General features: G+C 41.0%; 1 protein-coding gene across 7 annotated transcripts in view; it reads right to left on the bottom strand.

Moving 5' to 3' along the window:
• The window catches only part of BLVRA (biliverdin reductase A), a 104,358-nt gene extending 82,422 nt beyond the window's left edge, over positions 1–21,936 (bottom strand). For 3 of the 7 annotated variants that reach the window (XM_081079913.1, XM_081079912.1, XM_081079908.1), the window contains exon 1: positions 1,913–2,106. In XM_081079913.1, coding sequence (XP_080936039.1) covers positions 1,913–2,002 — 90 coding nt within the window. In that variant the 5' untranslated portion in view covers positions 2,003–2,106. Of the gene's footprint in view, positions 1–1,912; positions 2,107–20,037; positions 20,087–21,622 lie in introns of those variants that run through there. The other 4 variants (XM_081079909.1, XM_081079914.1, XM_081079911.1 and 1 more) reach the window with 4 other exon arrangements.
• Positions 21,937–22,172: the final 236 nt, after the last annotated feature.

The raw sequence follows: 22,172 nt of genomic DNA, 5'->3' as shown, positions 1-22,172 counted from the left end.
GAGGCACCAGAAAATGGTGAACAGAAGTCAGCTTTGGCAAGGGGAGGCTGGGGGGATGAGAAGTAGCAACACTTACTTTTGACTGTTTACCATTTTGTAGCTTTTAAGTTTTGTACTAGGTATGTGTACTTACAATATTACCGAAAAAAATTTTTTTTAATTAGTTAAGATGAATTTCATTAGGGGCCCAAGCCAGACTATGGCAGGTTAAAATGACTCAGAGAAGAAAATGGAGAAATTAGCTGCAGACATCTCTTTCAAGAAGCCGGCCTCTGAAGGGGGTGAGAAAAATAGGATTACATAGCTTGACAAGATACCATGTGTTCTTTTGTTCTGAAAAAAAGTAAAAACTAAAGCATTTTGAAATATTAATGAGAACGAGCTCGTATAAATTAGGTAAACAATGCAGCTGGTAAAGGAGGTAATGAGGGCGGCAGTGCAAGGTCTGAACAGGCAACAGAATTTGCAGTTCAGCGCATGGAGAGGGGTGCACTTTCACCAGAAATGTCTTGGAATGGATGCGATGGGTCCATCCCCATTTCTTCTTCCTATGTCCAGCCTAGTGGTAGGGGCTAAGCTGCCCCAGGTGGACCTGAGGAGTCTAAGCCAACTGGCTCCTCTGACATAGGAATCAGTCCAGGAACGGGAATGGGACCAGATTCTAGCCAGGAAGCCCTAAGAAGGCATTTGGTAGGGCGTCAAGGAAAGAGATTCCCACTCTTCTGGGAGAGCTGAAGGAAGCTCTCTCTATCTTGCTCACAGTGCCCAAGGAAGCACGTAGCCCCAGATGCTGCTGGCTGCTATCCTACAGACATAGGGGGGTGACCTCTGGGATGGAACTGACACTTGGAGGAAGAGCAGAAGTGCAAAGATCCTGGATCCTCGATGAAACAGCTGAGCCACTGCATCAACCTTCCCTTACGCCTGCCCTCCTTTGGACTTCCTAAACAAAATCTACATTAAGTTGGGTTTTCCAGGCCTTGCACCCTGGAGCTCTATCACTGATAAACATCCCTCCCACTGTGACAAGAGGAACAAGACAAATGGTGAGGCAGGAATTGAGAGGGATGATGTCTCATGGTTCCCGGTTTTCTCTGTAAAGTAAAAGGTGATCCAGCTGCTCAGAGTGAGGAGGTAGCTGGGAGGAGTGACGAAGACCGGAGCTGGCTGTTCAGTGCAGTGGGGAACAAAGCTGCCCAGGGCTACACAGAGTGCTTAGCTGGCGGACAGTGCTTAGCCCACATGGGGTTTTGAGACATTTGACCAATGCAAACAGCAGGAGGCTGTGCCACTCACCCAACACCACTGTTCTGTGGGAACAGACTCTGGGATTGCAACAGCACATCAACAGAATAAGAGGAAAAGGAGGAGGGGACAGCAGCATAATAGCAGTTGAAGAGTTGGACTCCAGGGTCTAGACTGGAAGGGAGTAAAAGCAGGAAAGGGGCTGATCAGTCAGGAAAAAGCAAAGGGACAAAGGACTAGACGTCTCATTGTATCAAACAACAGGTACACTGGAAGTGACAGCATCAAGGAGATGATGCAGAGGAAGTTTCTAGTAAGCAGCAGTAAGTGTCCCCAGAATAACACACAGCTGGCTCTGGACCCAGCACCCCCCCATAGGCCACTGTCCAAACTCCCCTAAGCCTGTGAGTGTTGTTTCAGGATTAACTGTAGTAGATAAATTCTCTTCTAACTGATTCAGGACAGACACAGATAAGAACTCAAAGGGACCTAACTCTTCTCCTGTCATCCAGAGCCATGTGCACATGGGTAGGTTAGAGGGGGAATGTTTTCAAGTTTGTGCCAATGTTTCTGAAAGCTCTGTAGGGACAGAAGACACTCTGTGAAGGAGAAATGAAGAACACTGCAAGAAAAACATTCCTTCAACTGGTACTTTTAAAGAACTCACCTCTGCATTCATCTTGGTCTCTTCCTCCAGTGGCTGTGGAAGACAAAAGCAGAGGTTCAGGACCCTCATGGCACCCACTCCAAACTCCATGCAGACACTCCCCTTTGCCACCCCTCACTACCTCCCCCACTGTTTCTTGTCCTATTGACCCCATCTTCCCTAAATGTCTTCACCACTTTGTGCCCTCCAGCAAGGGTACTCAAGCCAGAGTCTGATTCTGAGGCTGGTGATAGCTGACCCCGCTGACACATCACACCAGTGATGTTTCTCTAAAGAAGGGCATTTCCAACCTCCAAGGTCCATCCCCTGTAGTGAAACCAGCTGTGAATGTTATACCTCTGGGTACCTGAAAGAATGATGTACTTCCCAAAGCTGGTGCTCAGAGAGGATAGCTTTGTGTCTACCTTTCTTTTATGAGGACAAGCAACGTAGCGATAAATAAATACAGTTTTTTTTCTTCTCCTAGCTGAGTTTCCAGAGATCTTAAATTTATTATGTTAAAAGAACAGTTCAACAGGCTACTCTAAATCCTTAGCATTAAGGAGGAGGAATGAGGGAGCAAACAGGTGAGCATGAGTCCAAAGGAATGAGGAAAGATAAAAGGAAATTAAGGGGTACCAGGAGAGAGAAAGAAAGGAAATAAGGAACCAGGAAGGAATTGCAGTGGTTCCAAACTTAAGTGTACTTCTGGGACTCCTTGTGGAAAATGCCTGTTTATGGGTTCCACCCCCAGAGATTCCAATTCAGGAAGTCTATGGGGGAGGGGAGGCTAAGAATCTGCATTTCCAATAGGCACCCAAGAAATCCGTACACATGGTCAGAGAGCCACACTTGGAAAAAGACTAGAATTGAGAGTAGAACAGAGGCCCTTAAGAAATTAACTTTCTCATTCATTTTTCAGAACTGTTAGAATTGCTATTTTGATTTTACCTAAGACCAGGGCAGGCAATGGCAGGGTGAGTGCAGAACTAGAGGTGACAGCGAAAGGACTAAAGATGCCTCTTCACCCTTCCACCTGGGGGAGATGTCCAAGATGCCCATGAAAATGACTGCTCAGAGCTTAGGAGAGGAAGAAAGGCCTTCCATGGCCTCTGGGAAGAGAAGGGCTGGGGCAGACCCTGTCCTTTGACCCAGCTCTGCATTTGACCTTATTCTCTTTCAAAATATAGGAAAGGTTAAGCAGAGTGAAGACAAACACAGATAATAGTGAAATAACACCCATTTAAAAAAAAACAAACAAAAAAACCTTGACTCTTGGCAATCCTAAGAACACCTGGGATGATCATCTGGGCTGGGTTGAAAATAACATGTTTTCAGTAATTCCCTTCCCTTCTCTCTTCCCATTCCCCCTTCCTGCTTGAGAGTGGGTCAAAACCTGGCCAGCACACACACAGTTTTTCCTTTGGAAATCTGGAGGCTTTAATATTTCCTGGAAATCTGAAAAAGGTAACTTGCTGGAAGACAAACCATAAAAGAGTGACAAAGTGGGTAAGCTTTCTTCTCAGATCTCTGGGAGTCAATATGGGTGTGATGTTTCACTTCTATTTTTAAGAACTTTAAGTCTCCCTTGGAGCTTACATGTAAGTGGGAAACTCAGATAACAAAATGCAGAAATATGAGGAGGGTGTTAACAATGCTGAGCCTATTTATGTCACTACTTTATATACATTAACCCTAATCACTGAAACCTTGGCAAAAAAGCTAATATTAATTTCATTTTACAGATGAGGTACCAGAAGTTCTGGGTGAGTAAAAGCTTGGCTTCACAGTTAAGGCATTGTGACATTGCACTGTAATTTCCAGGCTTTCTTGTTCTACAGCCAAACCCCAGATTGCCCCCAGAGACCTTTACAGATCCTGTTTTATTGTCACCCAGACAGCTTTTATGACAAATAAAAGCCTTGGTTTTAGTCCTCTTTCAGTCAAGGACCAGCCAAGTGACCATCGCCAAACAGGTTCCTCATCTGTAGGATGAGTAGTTGGACTTCACCTCAAAGGTCTGTTCCAGCTCTAAAGTGTTCTCTGATTCCCAGAAAAGGAAATTCAGGTGACTTTCAAAACAGGTGGAACAATGCTCAACCTCAGTCATGAACGCTGAATGCAAATCATGATTTCACCAAGATGCTGTATCAGACTGAGAGAGATCAAAATGTGTGACACAGTGTGCTGGTCCAAGTGCGGGGGGGCGATGCTCTCTGACATTAGAGGAGGTCTACAGATGGGATCATCTCAACAGAAGGCAGTTCAGCAACATCCATTAAAGTTCCAAATGCATGTAACCTAACAGTTCCACTTCTTCCTATTTCTATCTCCAGCCCCAAAACCAAATTCAGGAGAAATCATTAAATTGCCGAGTCCTTGTCCTTGTAGAAACATTACTACTGCTTGTATTCTCCTTCTAATAAGAATTTCCAGAAAACTTTCCTATAAAAAGAGCCTACAAAACATTACTTATGAACTTTACTGCTTTCCCACAGAATCCGGGGAAAGCAAAACAAAAACAAAAGAAATAATTTGAAGAGATGAACATGCATAAGGAAGAATGCCACCTAGAAATTCTAAAGTATCATGTGTTAGTGGTCTACTACCTAGGACGAATGTGTTGTATTGTCACTTATAAAATACATTCAACTGCAGTATCCTGGCCAGATCTCTTCCATGCTCTTTCCCCTCCCACTATACTATTTCAACTCCCCTTATAATAAGATGGCACTGTCAAGGGAAGCAGCAACCCGGGACTAAATGAGATCTGGCTCCACCTTTCAACACCCTCCCTGCCCATCCCACATGTCCTTTTCTTTTCCTCCCAAGCCTGCTGCCAAGACCAATTAAAGTTTGAACAGAAACCCGGGAGAACCTTACCCTATGCTTTAATATAAAAGATCTAAGACCTAATTCTCTAACAAAAAAATTCAGGTATATTTATTTCCAGGCTTTAGTTATAAATGGTCAAAACTAAAAAGGCTTTAAGTTTCTGACTTTCAGTACTATATTTACAAAGATTTATAGAGAAATTTTAAATTTTCTTTTAGATCGTTATTTTTTTTCTATTTACTTACATTTTTTAATCAATCTAAATTGTACTTTGGTAAATGGCATAAGACTCTAACTACTTTCCGCAAAGAGCCTTGCTCCCAAATTATTTATTGAATATTTCATCCTTTTTGCCAATGACTCATATATAAATTCTTATGAATATAATTATTCCCCTTTTCACTGTTTCTGATCTCTATTCCCATGGCTGTAATATATTGTTTACATGATTGTGGCTTTATAATATGTTTTGATATCTGTTCGTTTCAGTTCTCTCATCAACTTGTTCAGTATTCTTGTGTATTTTTGTTTGCTAAGACCTCCAGGTGAATTTTGGAACATCTATGTCACATTAAAAACAAAATCTGAGTTTTGGTCAAGATGGCGAAGCAGGTAAATGCTATGTTTGCCTCCTCTCATGACCACATCAAAATTACAACTATGGAACAATCAATCACCATTGAGAATTGCCTAATGTCTAGCTGGACAGACGTGCTATAACTAAGGATATACAGAAGAAGTCACCTCAACATTGGTAGGAGGGACAGAGATGTGGAAACTCTGGTCCCACACCCACATGTGGCAGTTAAAAATTTAAGGGATATCTCAGCTGTGTGGTCCCAGCCCCACACCAGGCTCCCCAGCCCAGGGTTTCTAGAGCCGGGAAGGAAAGTGCCCATAACTTCTGACTGTGAGAACCAGCAGAGATAGTGGCTGAGACAGAGAGAGAGCTGCTGAGTCCCAGGCATTCCTCTTAAAGGACCCACACACGGACATACTCACTGATGGACTCACTCTCTCTGAGCTCCCAGAGAGAGCTCTGGAGCAGCACTCAAAAGACTCCAGGGACACACAGGGAGAAACTGAATTGTCTGGTGTCAGGGCAAGGCCTGGACGGGCAGCTTCCTCCCAGACAGAAGTGCTGGTATTGTTCCTTTGTTGAACCTTCCCCCTATCCAGCACACAGATACAGGTGAACACCATATCTGAGACTCCATCAACCTGGCTAACTAACACTGTTGGCACTGCCCTGGTGATTCCCAGAGATCCCACCTTACACAACCTGAGGGCCCACCCAAGCCACTTCCAGTGGCTTTTCCATACAAATGGCCTACCTTGGCTCATGCTGCAGACTGTCCTAAAAACTCTCAAAGGATCAAAAAACCTCTAAAAGAAACATCTGGCCTCAGCATACCCTGTATCTCTTGCTAAGTGGTCCCAAGCCCTGCACTAATGGCAGGCAGCCTCAGTTTGCAGCTTTATCTCTCCCAGGCACCTACAAGTCCAGCACCACCATCTACAGATCACTTTGCAGCTCACACAAAGTGGCCCTGGGGCAGGGCACAAGCAGTAGCTGACCTTGGCCTGTACCAGAGACCCTCCCAAGAAGCCCCAGAACCCATACCCCCTGTGGCCAGACCACACCAGAGCATCACCCAACCACCTCCACAAATGACACACCCAAAGGACAGACTCAGTAGGCACCAGAGCCCTGCTAAAGTGAATCCTGCTTCTGTCAGCCTCTGCACAACAGCTCCTCCACTGTAGTCACGGCCAGTCCTCAAAACTAATCAGCTGGAGAGTTAATACCTCCCATTCATGTGCAAACAGCAACCAACTGCTCTACCCGACGGCACACACCACCCACACAAAGGACACACCTGGAGTAGTCGGCTCAGGGAGATTCCTACCACTGGGACCCACAGGAAACTTACTACATAAGGCCACACTGCTAAGACCAGGAGACATAGCAGCCCTACTTAATACATAGACACAAACACAGGGAGGCCGACAAAATGAGGAAACAAAGAAACACGTCCCAAATGAAAGCTCCAGAATAAGAATTAAACAAAATGTAGACAAGCAATCTACCAGATACATAATTCAAAACACTGGTTATAAGGATGCTCAATGACTTCAGGTAGAATTTCAACAAAGGATAGAAAACATTTAAAAAAAGAACCAGTCAGAAATGAAGAATACAGTAAATGAAATGAAGAATACATTACAAGGAATCAATAGTAGATTAGATGAAGCAGAGGATTGAATCTGTGATTTAGAAGACAAGGTAGTAGAAAACAGCCAATCAAAACAGAAAAGAGAAAAAAGAATCCAAAAACATGAGGAGAATTTAAAGAGCCTCTGGGACATCAAGCATACCAACATTTGCATCATTGGGGCACCAGAAGAAGAGAGAGAACTAGGAACTGAAAACCTATTTGAAGAAATAATGATGAAAAGCTTCCCTAGCCTGGGGAAGGAAATAGATATACAAGCCCAAGAAGCTCAGAGAGTCCCAAAAAAGATGAACCCAAACAGGCCCACACCAGGACATCATAATTGAAAAGCCAAAAGTTAAAGACAAAGAATCCTAGAAGCATCAAGAGAAAGACAACTAGTTACTTACAAGGCAGCTCCCATTAGACAATCAGCTGATTTCTCAACAGAAACTTTGCCAGACAGAAGGGAGTGGCAGGAAATATTAAAAGTGATAAAAAGCACGGACCTACAACCAAGACTACTCAATCCAGCAAAGCTATCATTTAGAATTGAAGGACAGATAAGGAGAGTTCCAGACAAGAAAAAGCTAATTGAGTTCATCACCACAAAACCAGTATTATAAGAATTGTTAAAGGTACTTTGTTAAGAAAAAGAAAAAAAAAAGATAAAAATGTGAGTAATAAAATAACAACACCGTGTTTCCCCGAAAATAAGACCTAGCCGGACCATCAGCTCTAGTGCGTCTTTCGGAGCAAAGATTAATATATGATCTGGTCTTATTTTACTATAATGTAAGACTGTGTCTTATAAAACATAATGTAAATTCAATTACGGTTCATTAATAATGTTATGTTATATAAGACCCGGTCTTATATTAAATTTTGCTCCAAAAGACGCACTAGAGCTGATGGTCTGGCTAGGTCTTATTTTCAGGAAAACACAGTAAATATATGTTGATCAATAACTAATTTAAATGTAAATGAATTAAAGGCTCCCATCAAAAAACAGGGTGGCTGAATAAATAAGAAAAAAAGACCCTTATTGCCTATTCCCTATGTTGCCTACAAGAGACTCACTTCAGATTGAAAGACACATGCAGATTGAATGTAAAGGAATGGAAAAACATATTTCATGAAAATGGAAACAAAAATAAGTTTGAGTAGCAATTTCTTTTTTCCTTCCCCCTTCCACCTCCCCCATTACTCCGGTTCAAGCCATTGTTTCTCAGTCTAGTTGTGTAGGACACAGCCCCCTGGCCCATGCTGGTATTATGAGCCTTGCGCTCCCCCCAGCTGAGGCAACTGGTCGCCAGTCATCGGTCGGCTGCTCACAGCAGCTCACAGCTGCTCATGTGGCCAGTGGCCAGTGGCCAGTGTGAGTGGCCGGCAGCCATCGTGAGCAGCTCATGGCAGCTCTCGCTGGCTGCCGGCTGCTCACGATGGCTGCCGGCCACTCAATCTGGCCACTGGACACTCATGGCAGCACACGGTAGCCCACGGCAGCACACAGCAGCTCACACTGGCTGCCAGCTACTCACGCTGGCCACTGGCCACTCATGGCGGCACACAGCAGCCCATGGCAGCACACAGCACCTCGGCACCTCACGGCAGCCCAGCTCCAGGGAGAGTTGTTCACACTCTTAGCTGTAGAGGGCGCAGCTCACTGGCCCATGTTGGAATCGAGCAACATGGAATCCAGCAGCCTTCAGCGTTAGGAGCACGGCACTCAAACCTCCTGAGCCACTGGGCTGGCCCTTGAGTAGCAATTTTTATGCTAGACAAAATAGACTTTTTAAATAAAAAGAACCCAGTAATTCCACTTCTGGGTATTTATCCGAAAAAACCCAAAACACTAATTTGAAAAGATGTTCAATGCCTCCGTATCTTCAATACAGCATTATTTACAATATCCAAGATATGGAAGCAACCTAAGTGTCCAGGATAGACAAATCCATAGTGAAAATGTGGTACATATAGAGAGGTGCCAAAAAAATTGTATACACATTTTAAGAAAGGAAAAAACTGTATTAAAATTGTAATATTCAATATATACCAATAACAAGAGATGAATGTTAAATCATGTGTATACATTTTTTTGGCACCCCCAGTATTTGATGCGATATTACTCTGATATAAAAAAGAATGAAAATGAAATCTTGCCATCTGCAACATGGATGGACCCAGAGGGCATTGTGCTGAGTGAAATAAATCAGAGCAAGAAAATGACATATGATTTCACTTATATGTGCAATCTAAAGAACAAAATAAACAAACAAACAAGACAGAAACAAGTTCATAGATACAGAAAAAATTTTGATGGTTGCCGGATGGGAGGGTTGAGAGGGTGAGTGATAAAGGTAAAGGGATTAAGAAGTACAAATCAGTAGTTACAAAGTAGTCATGGAGATATAGGCTATAGCATGAGGAATATAGTCAATAATATAGTAACAACTATGTATGGTGTCAGATGTGTACTAGATTTATTGGAGTGATCACTTCATAAATTATATAAATGTCTAATCATTAAGTTGTACACCTGAAGCTAATATAATACTGTATGTCAACTGTAATTGAAAAATTAGAAAAATTATTTTAAAAATAATCCACTGGGACTATGCCTACAATTGCATCAAATTTGTAAATTAAATTAGGGTTCATTAATAATCCTTCCCATCTAGAAATATATGGATGGTATGACTCTCTAGGAGGAGCTGCCACTAAAAAAAAAAAAAAAAAAAAAAAAAAAGGAGAAGAAGAAAAGAAAAACAACAACCAGAAAAAGAATTTTCAGTTAGTTCCTCAATTACTGCATAACAAATGGCAACTCAAGGTTCAGTGGTTCACTAGAAACACTAGGAAGTTAAAGAAAAAAGTCAACATTTTTGCATAAATGACCTGTTTAAAGCAGTTTAGAGTAGGTTTCTCCTTCCCCCATATCTACTGCAGCAGCCCTACTAAACAGTGTTGGGAGTCTTAGCATGATGCAGTCATGTGCACCAGGATAAGCTGGATAAGAGCCAGACTTGTGACTCAAGAGACCAAAATTCTAGACCTGGCTCAGGCGCTCACTAGCTGTCCGACCAAGGGTGGGGAACACTGTTTCTCAGTGCACTGGCTTATGCACCCTGAAAAAGGAGATGGGCAGATGAACTCAGACAAACTTAGATGACTCTTACTCTCTCAGTGCTGATATGGTATAATTCAAACCCACTTTACTTCCATTTTTTTGTTCTATTTTGGTTTTACTTTCTTGGTGTTTGGCTTGGTTAACTGGAGGTTATGAGCTTCACTTCTGGTTCTCTCAGGGGCAGACAGACACAAGTAAAGTAGGACAAGGCTCACGTTATCAGAGCTAGTGAAGCTGCTACAATGGAGGCCCCAGGTGTAGAGTACTGAACAGGTAGAACTTTCCTTGGCACTTTACCCAAATATAAGCAACTCTCTTCCCCACCACATCTTTCCAGCCCCTCCCATCATTTCCATGTTCTCCTATTCCTCTTCATCACCATTTCAAAACCCTCTACCTTTTATTGAAAGTTATCTTGATACATAACAGAAGAAAATGAGATAACAGGAGTCAAATTACTCTTACGAATGAGTAAAGACTTATTAGATTTAAACTTGTAAGGGTATATCCATGTCTCAACAGGGCAGCTTATTAACTCAAATAATTGCAGAACAACGTGCAACTCAACTTCGGAATTCGGCAGATATCAGGACGTTCTGGAGCCCACACATGTTGTTAGTCATTGATCCCCAGCAGGTCCAGGTCATAAAATTTGGCTTCCTATGGCTGAAAGACTAGTTCTTTCTGGCCAAGTGCTATAGGAAACCATGAACTTTTGAAACAGCTGATCATAGTACAATTGACAGTGGGGGGAATACAAATCTTCCACACAAGCAAAACATGTATAGTTGTGACTCTTGTTTTTAACATTTTTTAAGCTTGTCGATGAAAAACCTCCAGCCTAAGAGAAAGCTCATAAGAGTTTATTTGAGCCAAACTGACGACAATTGCCGGGAAGCAAAATCTCAATTGACTGATAAAATACTCCGCAAAATGGTGGTTTGAAGCTTATTTTATACGTAGAATCAGAGGGAATCAGACGAGGGTTACATGAAATCCATTGGTGGTAGGTTAAGGAGGTGGGAGAAAGCAAAGCAGGTGGGAGGGGGAGGGAAGGGGATTCTCTGGGATTGGATAAAAGTAAATTGGAGAGACAGGTACTTTTTTCAAGTAGGTGGGAACAGGATAGTTAACAGTTCACATAGAGATGTTAATCAAGGGACAAGAATAATAATGAGGGATTCTGCAGTTTCCTGCACTGGTCTGGAAAAAGGGATTAATGACATTCCAAAGATGTCATCTTAGATGCAAAAAGACAATAGACAGGCTCCCTTAAGGTAGAGATGGACTTTATGAAGGAAGCTTCAGGCTAAAGATGTGAGTCAGAATTTTATTTTTATGTTCATGCCATCTTGTGTGGTCATTTTCCGTCTCCTGACCTTATCAGGTTTAACCTGTGGCCCCTTTTCTGTCCTCATACTCAATAATTATGCTTTTAGATATCTCTAGGGAGAACATGTTTTCTTTCCTTAGCAAATCAATCAAGATTTTTACAAGCAAGATTTCACAATGTGCCATTTGTGACCTTGATATTGATTACATACATAATTTTATTTTATAGAAAATATCATTTTCTTTCTCAGGGTTGCACCTGTTTTGTTTTCCTATGCAGTTTTTTTTCCAGCTTTATTGAGATGCAATTGACATACAACAGTGTATGAGTTTAAGTTATACAATGTGATGATTTGATAAAGGTATATATTTTGATACATCGGTATGCACTTTTTTTAAGTAGCTGTAAAATCCCATATTTCAGCTGAGAAATTTGAGGACCCTTTCAAACTCAGAGGTTTTATGATGATTTAAAAAAAAATGGAAACAGTTCTACAAGAAAAGCTATAAGAAAAACAGTTCTCTGTAAGTGAATGGTATATATAAAATATCCAACATTTATTCAGGCACTGGCAAATATATGTTTTAGTGCACCAAACAATACAACTGAGTTAGAACTGTTAGGGTCCGGAGTCAACCCCTCCTCAAGTGAACAGAAGTCACACGATAATGCAAGTCACACAGCGAGGTTTATTTCCAGCTAGCTGGGGTCCGAGTATCTGCCCGACGCAGCGGGTTTCAACAAGGACCCCAAACACTTAAAACTCAGGGTTTATATAGCATTTTCAAGGCACACAGTAATTAAACTGCAGGACTTACATAGCTTTAAGGAGTATATGATAAACTGCAGGACTTACACAGCTTCAAAGAGTATAAGATAAGCTACAGGGCTGCTTGTCTCCTTGCTGTCACTGCCCACATCTTGGAATTTACAGTCAGGTTGTGTTTACACTTAGGTTGTTTTTCAAGCCAGGGGCCGTTAACCCTGACCTTAAGATAGCAGTTCTCATGCTAACAGTCTCTTACAGAACATGGAAGACAAAAAAAACTTAAAGAAATCCTGCAGTGAAGTTAACCAAGATGGCAACAGGTGGCTCCTGAGCCCCCTTTCTCCCAGAGATACAGATTGTACAGCTACACACAGAGTAATTCCCTCTGAAAGAAATCCAGAAAGTAGCTGAGTGACTCCTACACATCTGGTGAGTGAGATAATATTCCCATCAAAACAGGTAAGAAAGGCTAAGACACACACTCACCACAAACCAAATCCCAGGTATAGCGTCATATAGTCAGAGGGAACTCCCAACTCCCAGCTTCTCCCTAAGGAGTGAAGGCTCTGGACCTCAAATGTAGCACCTCAACTTTTAATACTCAAATCCAAGGGATGAGCGTGCACGCACGCGCACGCGCACACACACACACACACACACACACACTCACAATCTAGCTCTGAAAGCTAATGGAGTTTGCATCCACAGTATCACAACAGTATAGCAAACAAAGAAGCGTTCCCAACAGGTGCACAGCACTCACGGGGTATCCAGCAGAACTCAGTGCAGAGGGAGCAGGTGAAACATCCATCTGCCAGTCTTTCCCTGACAGGGCTCCATGTGCATACCTTACAAGCTGCTGTCTGAGGGTCAAGGTGTACCTGGGATCCTCCCCAGAGGCTGGGGAAGCCAGCGCACACATCCCCCATCTTTTCCCTCCAGCCTACACCAAGTTGCGGCTATCTCCCTGAAAGAAGCTTGTACACACTTTTGTGCCAAAGCGTTTGCTTTGATGGCTATCTCCTGTGAGACAGATCCCCAAATTACCTGATCTGAACATCAACAAGGGCTTCCACTCATAAGTCCCACGGGATTATAGCAAAGAAAGGAGTTCTTAACCAGCTATCCTTCCCTGCCCCTTAGCACAGAGTAAGCAAACAAAAACATCATTTCCCATTATTTCCCCAAAAGGGCTCTATCTGCATACTTTGCAAGCTGCTGCTTGAGAGCCAGGCTTCTGACATAAGCACCTATCTAGGAGCTGCTTCGATGCTCCTTAGAAACTGGGGAGACCAGAGTATACCTATCCACCTTCACCGTCCAACTCACTCCAACGATAAAAACAAGGATCTTGTATACATGGCTGGCATCCCAGCTTTTGTGGCTGCTGCCTGAGGAATTGCCCCCCAAATCAACTGGCTATGTTAGCAATGGGGCTTGCATTCACAAGTCACACAGGACTGTAGCAACTAAGGATGCAATTCTTAATGGGCACAGGAGCAGCCCTATCCTCCCCCGACCTGTGGGCCCAAAAGAGAGGGATTCAGTTTCTCCCTGGAAGGGGCTTCACTACATACTTTCCCAGCTACTGTCTGAGGGTCTAGCTTTTAATAAGGCTGCATCAAAGTGCTGACTGTAATCCTACCCTTTGGGACACTGAGGGGTCCTGGAACACCCTTAACTACTGGGAGCCACTATGAAAAAATAATGATATCTTTGACAATCAAAAAGGTTTGAAAGTCAACCAGGAGCGCAGGACAGGCTGATTGATGAGGTTCATCTACTACACAGTACGTGTCTCTCAGACTGGAAGATGTAGCTGTTTTTACTAATGTATAGAAACCAAAACAATCAAGGAAAACGAAGAAACAAAAGTACATGTTCCAAACAAAAGAACGAGATAGATCTCCAGAAAAAGATCTTAATGAAACAATGATAAGTGATTTACCTGATAATTCAAAATAATGGATATAAAGATGCTCACTAAGGTCGGGAGAACAATGCATGAACAAAATGAAAATTCCAACAAAGAGAAAATATAAGTACTAAACAGAAATCACAGAGATGAAGAATACAACAACTAAACTGAAAAATTCAATATAGGCTTCAACAGCAGACTGTATCAGAAAGTATCAGCAAACTTGAAAACAAGGCAGTGAAATTAATAAAATTAGAGAGGTAAAAAGGAAAAAAAGAATGAAAAAAAGTGAAGACAGCTTAATGGATTTATGGGACATCAACAAGCAGATCAATATACATATTATAGGGGTCCCAGAAGGAGGAGAGAGAAAGGAGAGAATGCTTATTCAAAGAGACAATGGCTGAACCTTCTGTATCCTGGGGAAAGAAACAAGCATCCAGATCCAGGAAGCCCAAAAAGGACAAAAGAAGCTAAGTCCAAAGAGACCCACAGCAAGATATGCTATAATTACATTGTCAAAAGTTAAATCAAGGGGAGAATCTTAAAAGCAGTAAGCTAAAAACAACAGTTACATACAAGGAAACCCCCATATGACTATCAACATATTTTTCAACAGACACTTTTCAGGCCAGAAGAGAATGGGACGACACATTCAAAGTACTGAAAGAAATAAACTGTCAACAATATATTCTACCTAGCAAAGTTGTCCTTCAGATTTGAGGAGAAAAAACTTTTCCAGGGAAACAAAAGCTGAAGGAGTTCATTACCATATACCGGCCTTAAAATAAATGTTAAAAGGAGTTCTTCAAGCTGAAACAAAAGAATGCTAATTAGTAACAAGAAAAAATAAAACACTTACTGGTAATCATAAATATACAGTTAAATTCAGAATACTCTAATGGTGCAATGGTTATAGATAAAGCATTTATAAATCTAGTGTAAAGGCTAAAAACAAAAGTATTAAAATAACTATAACTACAATAATTTCTTAATGAACACACAATGTAAAAAGATGTAAATTGTGACATCGAAACAAAAAAGGTGGGGGAGGTAGAATATAAAAGCAGAGTGAAAACTCACAAAACTGGAACTAAACGGTGAATTTTGCTGTATATAAATTATGCTTTAATTTTACAACTGGAACTTTCAATTAAAAATTAAAAATTTATTTTAACTCATTTAAGATATTACACATAAGCACCTTTCACAAATAAATATGCTTAATATTTTCAAAAAAAAAAAAAAAAAAAAAAAAGTAGAGCTTTAGTATGCATTTGAAGTGAGGTTGTTATCAGCTTAAAATAAATATGTTTTATGTAAGCCTAATGGTAACCACAAAGTAAACGCCTACAGTGAACACACAAAGGAGAAAAAGGAAGGAATCAAACAATACCACTACACATAATCATCTAATCACAAAGAAAGAGGGCAGAAGAGGAGGAAAGGAACAAAGGAATTACAAAACAACCAGAAAACAATTAACAAAATGGCAACAGGAAGTCCATTACTATCAATAATTACCTTAAATGTAAATGGACTAAATACAATAAAAAATATAGAGTGGCTGAAGAGATTATGAAAACAAGACAACTATATGCTGCCTACAAGAGATTCACTTTAGCTTAAAGGACACAAACAGACTGAAAGTAAAGGGATGGAAAAAGATATTCCATGCAAACTGAACCAAAAGAAATCAGGAATAGCCATACTTATATCAGACATAGCAGACTTTAAGCCAAAGACTATAGGACACAAAGAAAGTCCTTATCTAATGATAAAGGGGTCAATCCATAAATAGAATATAACATTTGTAAATATTTATGCATGTAACAAGGAAGCACTTAATGCATAGAGAAAATATTAAGAGATCTGAAGGGACATAGACAGCTATACAATAATAGCATGGGACTACAATACCCCACTTTCAACAACAGAGAGATCATCCAGATAGAAAATCAATAAACATTGGACTAAACCTGCATGTTATACCAGATTAACCTAACAAATATATACAGAAACTTCCATCCAAAAGCAACAGAACATACATTTTTCTGAGGCACAAAAGGAAATTTTCCAGGATAGCTCGTATGCTAGGTCACAAAATAAGTCTTAATAAATTTAAGAATATTGAAATTATATCAAGCATCTCTCCTGAGCACAATGATATGAAACTAGAAATCACAGGAAAAAATGGAAAATTCATAAATATGTCAACATGCTCCTGAACAACCAATATATAAAAGAACCCTGTTTCCCCGAAAATAAGACCTAGCCAGACAATCAGCTCTAATGTGTCTTTTGGAGCAAAAATTTATATAAGACCTGGTATTATATTACATAAGACCCGGTATTATATTATATTACGTTATATTATACCCAGTCTTAGTGGGTCTTATATTAATTTTTGCTCCAAAAGACGCATTAGAGCTGATTGTCTGGCTAGGTCTTATTTTCGGGAAAACATGGAAGAAACCAAAAAGGAAATAAATAAAATTAAAAAAAAACCTCTTGAGAGAAAGGAAAATTGAAATACAACATACCAAAACTTATGAGATGCAGCAAAATCAGTTCTAAGTGGGAAGTTTATAGCAATAAACGCCTACATTAAGAAAAAAAAAAAAAAAGATCTTAAATAAACAACTTTATACCTCAAGGAACCAGAAGAACAACAATCTAAGCCCAGAGTTAGTAGAAAGAAGGAGACAAGAAAGATGAGTGGAGAAATAAATGAAACAGAGACTAAAAAGTCAATAGAAAAGATCAATGAAAGTAAAAAAGGTTTTTTTGCAAACATAAGTAAAATTGAAAAAACTTACACTAGCCTCTAAAAGAAAAAAAGATAGAGAACTCAAATGAATATAAGAAATGAAAAAAGAGACGTTACAACTGATAACTCAGAAATACAAAGGATCATAAGACATTCTGAATATATATATGTATATATGAATGTACATATATATATTCAGAATATATATGTATATATACATATATATGTCATCAAATTGGACAACCTAGAAGAAATGGATCAATTCCTAGAAACATTCAATCTACCACACTGAATCATGAAGTCACAGAAAATCTGAACAGACTGTTTACTAGTAAGGAGAAAGAATCAGTAATCAAAAAAACTCGCAACCAAAAAAAGTCCAGTATCAGATAGCTTCATTGGTGAATTCTATAAAACACTTAAAGAAGAATTAGTGCCAATCCCTCTCAAACTCTTCCCAAAAAATTAAAGAGGAGGAAACACTTACACAGTCTCATATTATGAAGCCAGGATTACTCTGATACCAAAGACACTAAAAATCTAAACTACAGGCCAATATCCCTGACAAACATACATGCAAAAGTCATCAACAAAATATTAGCATACCAAATTCAGCAATACATTAAAAAGATCATACACCACGATCAAGTGGCATTTATTCCAGGGGTCCGCGGATGGCTCAACATCTGTACATCAATCAGTGTGTACATCAATCAGTGTACATCACATCAACGAAATGAGGGATAAAAAAATATGATCACCTCCATCGATGCAGAAAGAGCATTTGAAAAAATTCAATATACTTTCATGATAAAAACTCTTAACAAACTTGAGTACAGAGGAAATAAACCTCATCATAATAAAGGCCATATATACTAGCCCACAGCTAACATCATACTCAATGATTAAATGCTGAAATCTTTGCCTCCATGATCTAGAACAAGACAAGGATACCCATTTGTACTATTTTTATTCAACACAGTACTTGAAGCCTGAGCCACAGCAATCAGCCAAGAAAAAGAAATGAAAGGTATGCAAATTAGAAAGGAAGAATTAAGATCGTCTTTATTTGCAGATGCTATAATATCATATATGGAAAATCCTTGACTCTTCACACACGCACACACAAACAAAAACTGTTACAACTATTCAACAAATTCAGTAAAGTTGCGGAATACAAAATTAATAAATGAAAATCACTGACATTTATATACACCAACAACAATATCAGAAAAAGAAATTAAGAAAACAATTTATGACAGCATCAAAAACAAATAAGTACTTAGGAATAAATTTAACCAAGCAGGCAAACTATCTGAACACTGAAAACTGTAAGACATTGATGAAAGAAATTGAAGAAGACAGAAATAAATGGAAAGATACTCTGCACTCATGGACTAGAAGAATTCATGTTATTAAAATGTCCCTATTACCCAATGCAACCTACAGATTCAAAGCAATCCCTATCAAAATTCCAATGGTATTCTTCTCAGAAATAGAAAAAGCAATCCTACAATTTGTACAGAACAACAAAAGACCCTGGATAGCCAAAGCAACCATGAGAAAGAACAAAGTCAGAGGCATCACACTTCCTGATTACAAATTCTATTATACAGCTACAGTAATCAAAACAGTATTGTATTGGTATAAAAAGACAGGTATGCATATAAGGTAAATTAATTTTAACAAAAGAGTCAAGAATATATAATGGGAAAAGGATAGTTTCTTCAACAAATGGTATTTGGAAACTAAATAGCCGCATGCAAAAGCGGCTGTCTTGGTTTAAGACACAAAACTCAACTCAAAATGGTAAAGACTTAACTGTAAGATCTGAAACTACAAATCTCCTAGAATACAAAAGGAGTAAGCTTCTTGACACTGGTCTTGGCAATGTATCCATCTATCAAATTATCACACTGTACACTTTAAATATCCTAGAATTTTTTTGGTCAATTATACCTCAATAAAGATGAAAAACACATCTAATCCTGCAGTAACTGAAACAGTGTGACTTGACATTACTGCATGAAACAGAACCACAGGTCAAACGAGCAGTGGCCTACAGGTATACGTGCTTTATTTTTCAAAAACAATTTCTGTCTATCTCCTTTTACTGCCACAGTATCCCTTAAGAAGTGGAGGCCCCAAATCCTCGTTCTGCAGAGTCAGGATGACACTGGATCACTTGCTAACAGTCGTTTGCCATCTGCCTCCCTCCCACACCCTCAAGAAGCTGGCTGACTTCCTCTGGCTGCACCACCAAGGCTCCTTCACCCTCCAGCTTCCACTTGGGTTTGGCCAGTATAGAAGATCAGTGGTCAAAGGAGGGGAAAGAGAGAGATCAGTGTACTTACCCCCACCTGCTCATCCCACTGGGTTGCTGCCCTGGCAGTGAGTGCCTTCTGTCAAGGTCACAGGAGCCCTGGAGGACAACCCCTCTTCCAGGGCTCCAATTCCCTACCCCCAAGGTCTAGTACCACAGACCCTTCCCTACCCCTTCAGACAAGAGTGGGGATGGCACCCCAGTGATGCTCTTCCATGGGTGCCCCACTATCACTTGTTGGTTCCCTAAATCCTACCCACTCTTCTATAAAAAGTGCCCTCCAAAATTCCTTTCATTTCTGTGCTCTTTCCTGTTGTGATCCTGATAATGCTTGCCCACCAAAATCTCACAGTAAATTAATGGTACAACCAGGATAAAACAGTTTCCTTAGCTTAAGTTATGCCTCTCTTTAGATCTCAGTCTCTCCCACATGCAAACTGGAATATCAACCTCTTTAGAGCATGTCGGCAATAATTTGGTGATTTCCACAAACCCAGTGGCTCTCAACTGACATTTCTGATTGTCATGATGGGGAGAAGAGGGCCTATGCCAGGAATGCTGCCAAACATCCTATAATGCACAGGAGAGCCCCCATAACAAAGAGTTATCCACTCCAAATATCAAGAGTGCCAAGGTTGAGAAACCAGATTACTCATCTTGCAGAATGAATCACAGCCATGGCCAACCTTCCTCCTCTTTCCTCCTCTCTAAAATGCTCTCACAGGTGCCTATAACCATTGCCCCAAAGCCAGGGCAGAATTATGGAGAAGCCTTAAGGAGCGGGTGACCTTCTCAGATGGAGCCAAGTGCTGGCCTGAGAGGGCAAAGGGTAAAGTTAAAAGTGATCCTCACCTCCAGACTGGACTTTCCTTCCATGGGGGGGAACTGGATACTTTAGAATCTATGAAGGAAAATAAAATGACTCCGTGGGACAAGTCTGGAAATACATGCATCAAAGTATTAACAGTAATTATATCTTTCAATGGTGAAATTTTTAGTGATGTAGGTTCTTTTTGCCTATCTGTGTATTTTAAATTTTGCTATACAGGTTAACATTTGTATGAAAAATTAAAACTCTAAAAAAAATTGTTATAAATGACGCCACATTCACTGACTCTATCCCTCCAAGCCCCAATTCCTCAAATGAATAAACTTTTACGTGACACTATACCAGGGGGTTGTAATAACGAAACCCACAGAAAATAGACCTTCTAGCTGATTATCAGGAAAAGCTCTGCATCTTTCAATGCCATTAATATTTGAGGGATGAATGAATGAATGAATGAACTCACTAATATGACTTATTTTCAAATGATAAGAACTATGTAACCGTTTACCCTCGCAGAGACAAATGTGAGACTCGACTACAAACAACAGAGGCCTGCACTAGATGTATGTGGCTGTTTAAATCAGATAATTAAATGTGAAACATTTCCAATATCACAGAAAGGTTTTTTTGGACAGCACTGACACACTTTCTTTCCCTCCTCCCCAAGTATATTCTGTTCTTCCAATTTTTCTGCTCCCAATATCTGGTTATATTTATTTTATATTATTTGTTACTATTCTACGGTTTTGTTATAAGCCACCTCAATTCCTTTGTGAAACACTTCAGGGTATCAGTACTTTGAAATACAGTAGTACCTTAGTTTTCCAAAGTCTCCATTGACAAGCATTTCAGTTTACAAACGCCGTAAACCTGGAAGTAAATGCTTTGGTTTCCTAACACGCCTCGGAAGTCAAACATGTCACTCGGCCTCTGCTGAGTGCAAGATCCTGAGGCCTAGCTGTCAGTTAGTTTCCAAGGTTTCAGAACTCCAATGGTGTTCTGGGACGGATTATGTTAGAAAACCGAGGTACCACTGTATCTGTGTATAAAACCCTGTTGTCGCTGGGAGTTGTCTTTTTTAGAGTGCACTTAATTCATGTAAACCCTCATAACATCTATGAAATGCAAAATATTTTCCACTTTCCAAAGTGCAGTCAGGAGAACTTAAATGTCTTGTACAGAAGGGCACCAGAGGAACAGAACCCCAAAACCCTGGCAGTCCTCAGATTCCCAGGACCCAGCCCGCACCCTCAGTTGGAGATGTCTCCATAGATCCATGGGCTCCAGCCCGGCCACCTAGACTATGTACGCCGTACACGGATGCAGCAACTGAATTAGGTCTACATAAAAACCGAAACCATAATCACTTTGTAAATGAAATACAGATTTAATTTTGTAAATAGTTTGTCTTTTGTTTACTTGCGAACGCACCCCCCCCCCCAGGAGCGCCACGTGACCCCCGGCCCGCCAGACCCCGGCTGGACGAGGTGGGCGGCGCCCAGGCTGCGCCACGCAGCGCTCCAGGCCGGGCGGGGGACTCCAGGCCAGGCGACCTCGCGCCTTTATAAAAGCCGCAGGCGACCCCCCACGTCCTTGCAGTGGCCTTACCTGCCCCTGGTCACAAAACTCGAGCTCTTCCTGCCGCCTCTGGGCGTCATCACCTGCCCTGCGCACAGGGCGGGAGCAGCCGGGGATTGGCCGCCTGGCTGGAGGAGGTGGGGCGCGCCAGGCGCGGAAGTCCGAGGCGGAGGAAGGCTGGGGCCTGGGAGAGGAAGGGGTTCTGCCTCCCTCAGTCTCCTGGAGGGGCGGTAGCAGCCCTCTGCTCAGGGGAGTCGCAGGGCTGGCTTTGAATGTGCCAAAGCCCTTGGCTGCAGCTATGCCCCTGCCTTGTTCCCGCGCCCTCCTGGGCAGCCGCAAGAAGCAGTGGGCGTGTTAAACACAAGAATTTTAACTTCCAGGCTGAAAATGTTTTTTAAAAGAAAGGGTTTTTTTTAGGCCATTGCTAGGGGGGAAAAAGAAAAAAAAAAAAGTTCTGGGGCATAGAGTCTAAACTACCAGGAGCAAGGCTGCGTAAAAAAGACAACGTGTCTGATATGTAAGAGTTTTGCAAGAGTTTTTATACATCGAGTAGCAGGGAGAAAGATGTAAGCCTTTCTGA

Source organism: Rhinolophus hipposideros (assembly GCF_964194185.1).
Source record: "Rhinolophus hipposideros genome assembly, chromosome: 18".
Lineage (NCBI taxonomy): Eukaryota > Metazoa > Chordata > Mammalia > Chiroptera > Rhinolophidae > Rhinolophus > Rhinolophus hipposideros.
Note: the sequence above shows the minus strand (reverse complement) of the source record. Positions and strands in the feature narration are given on the sequence as shown.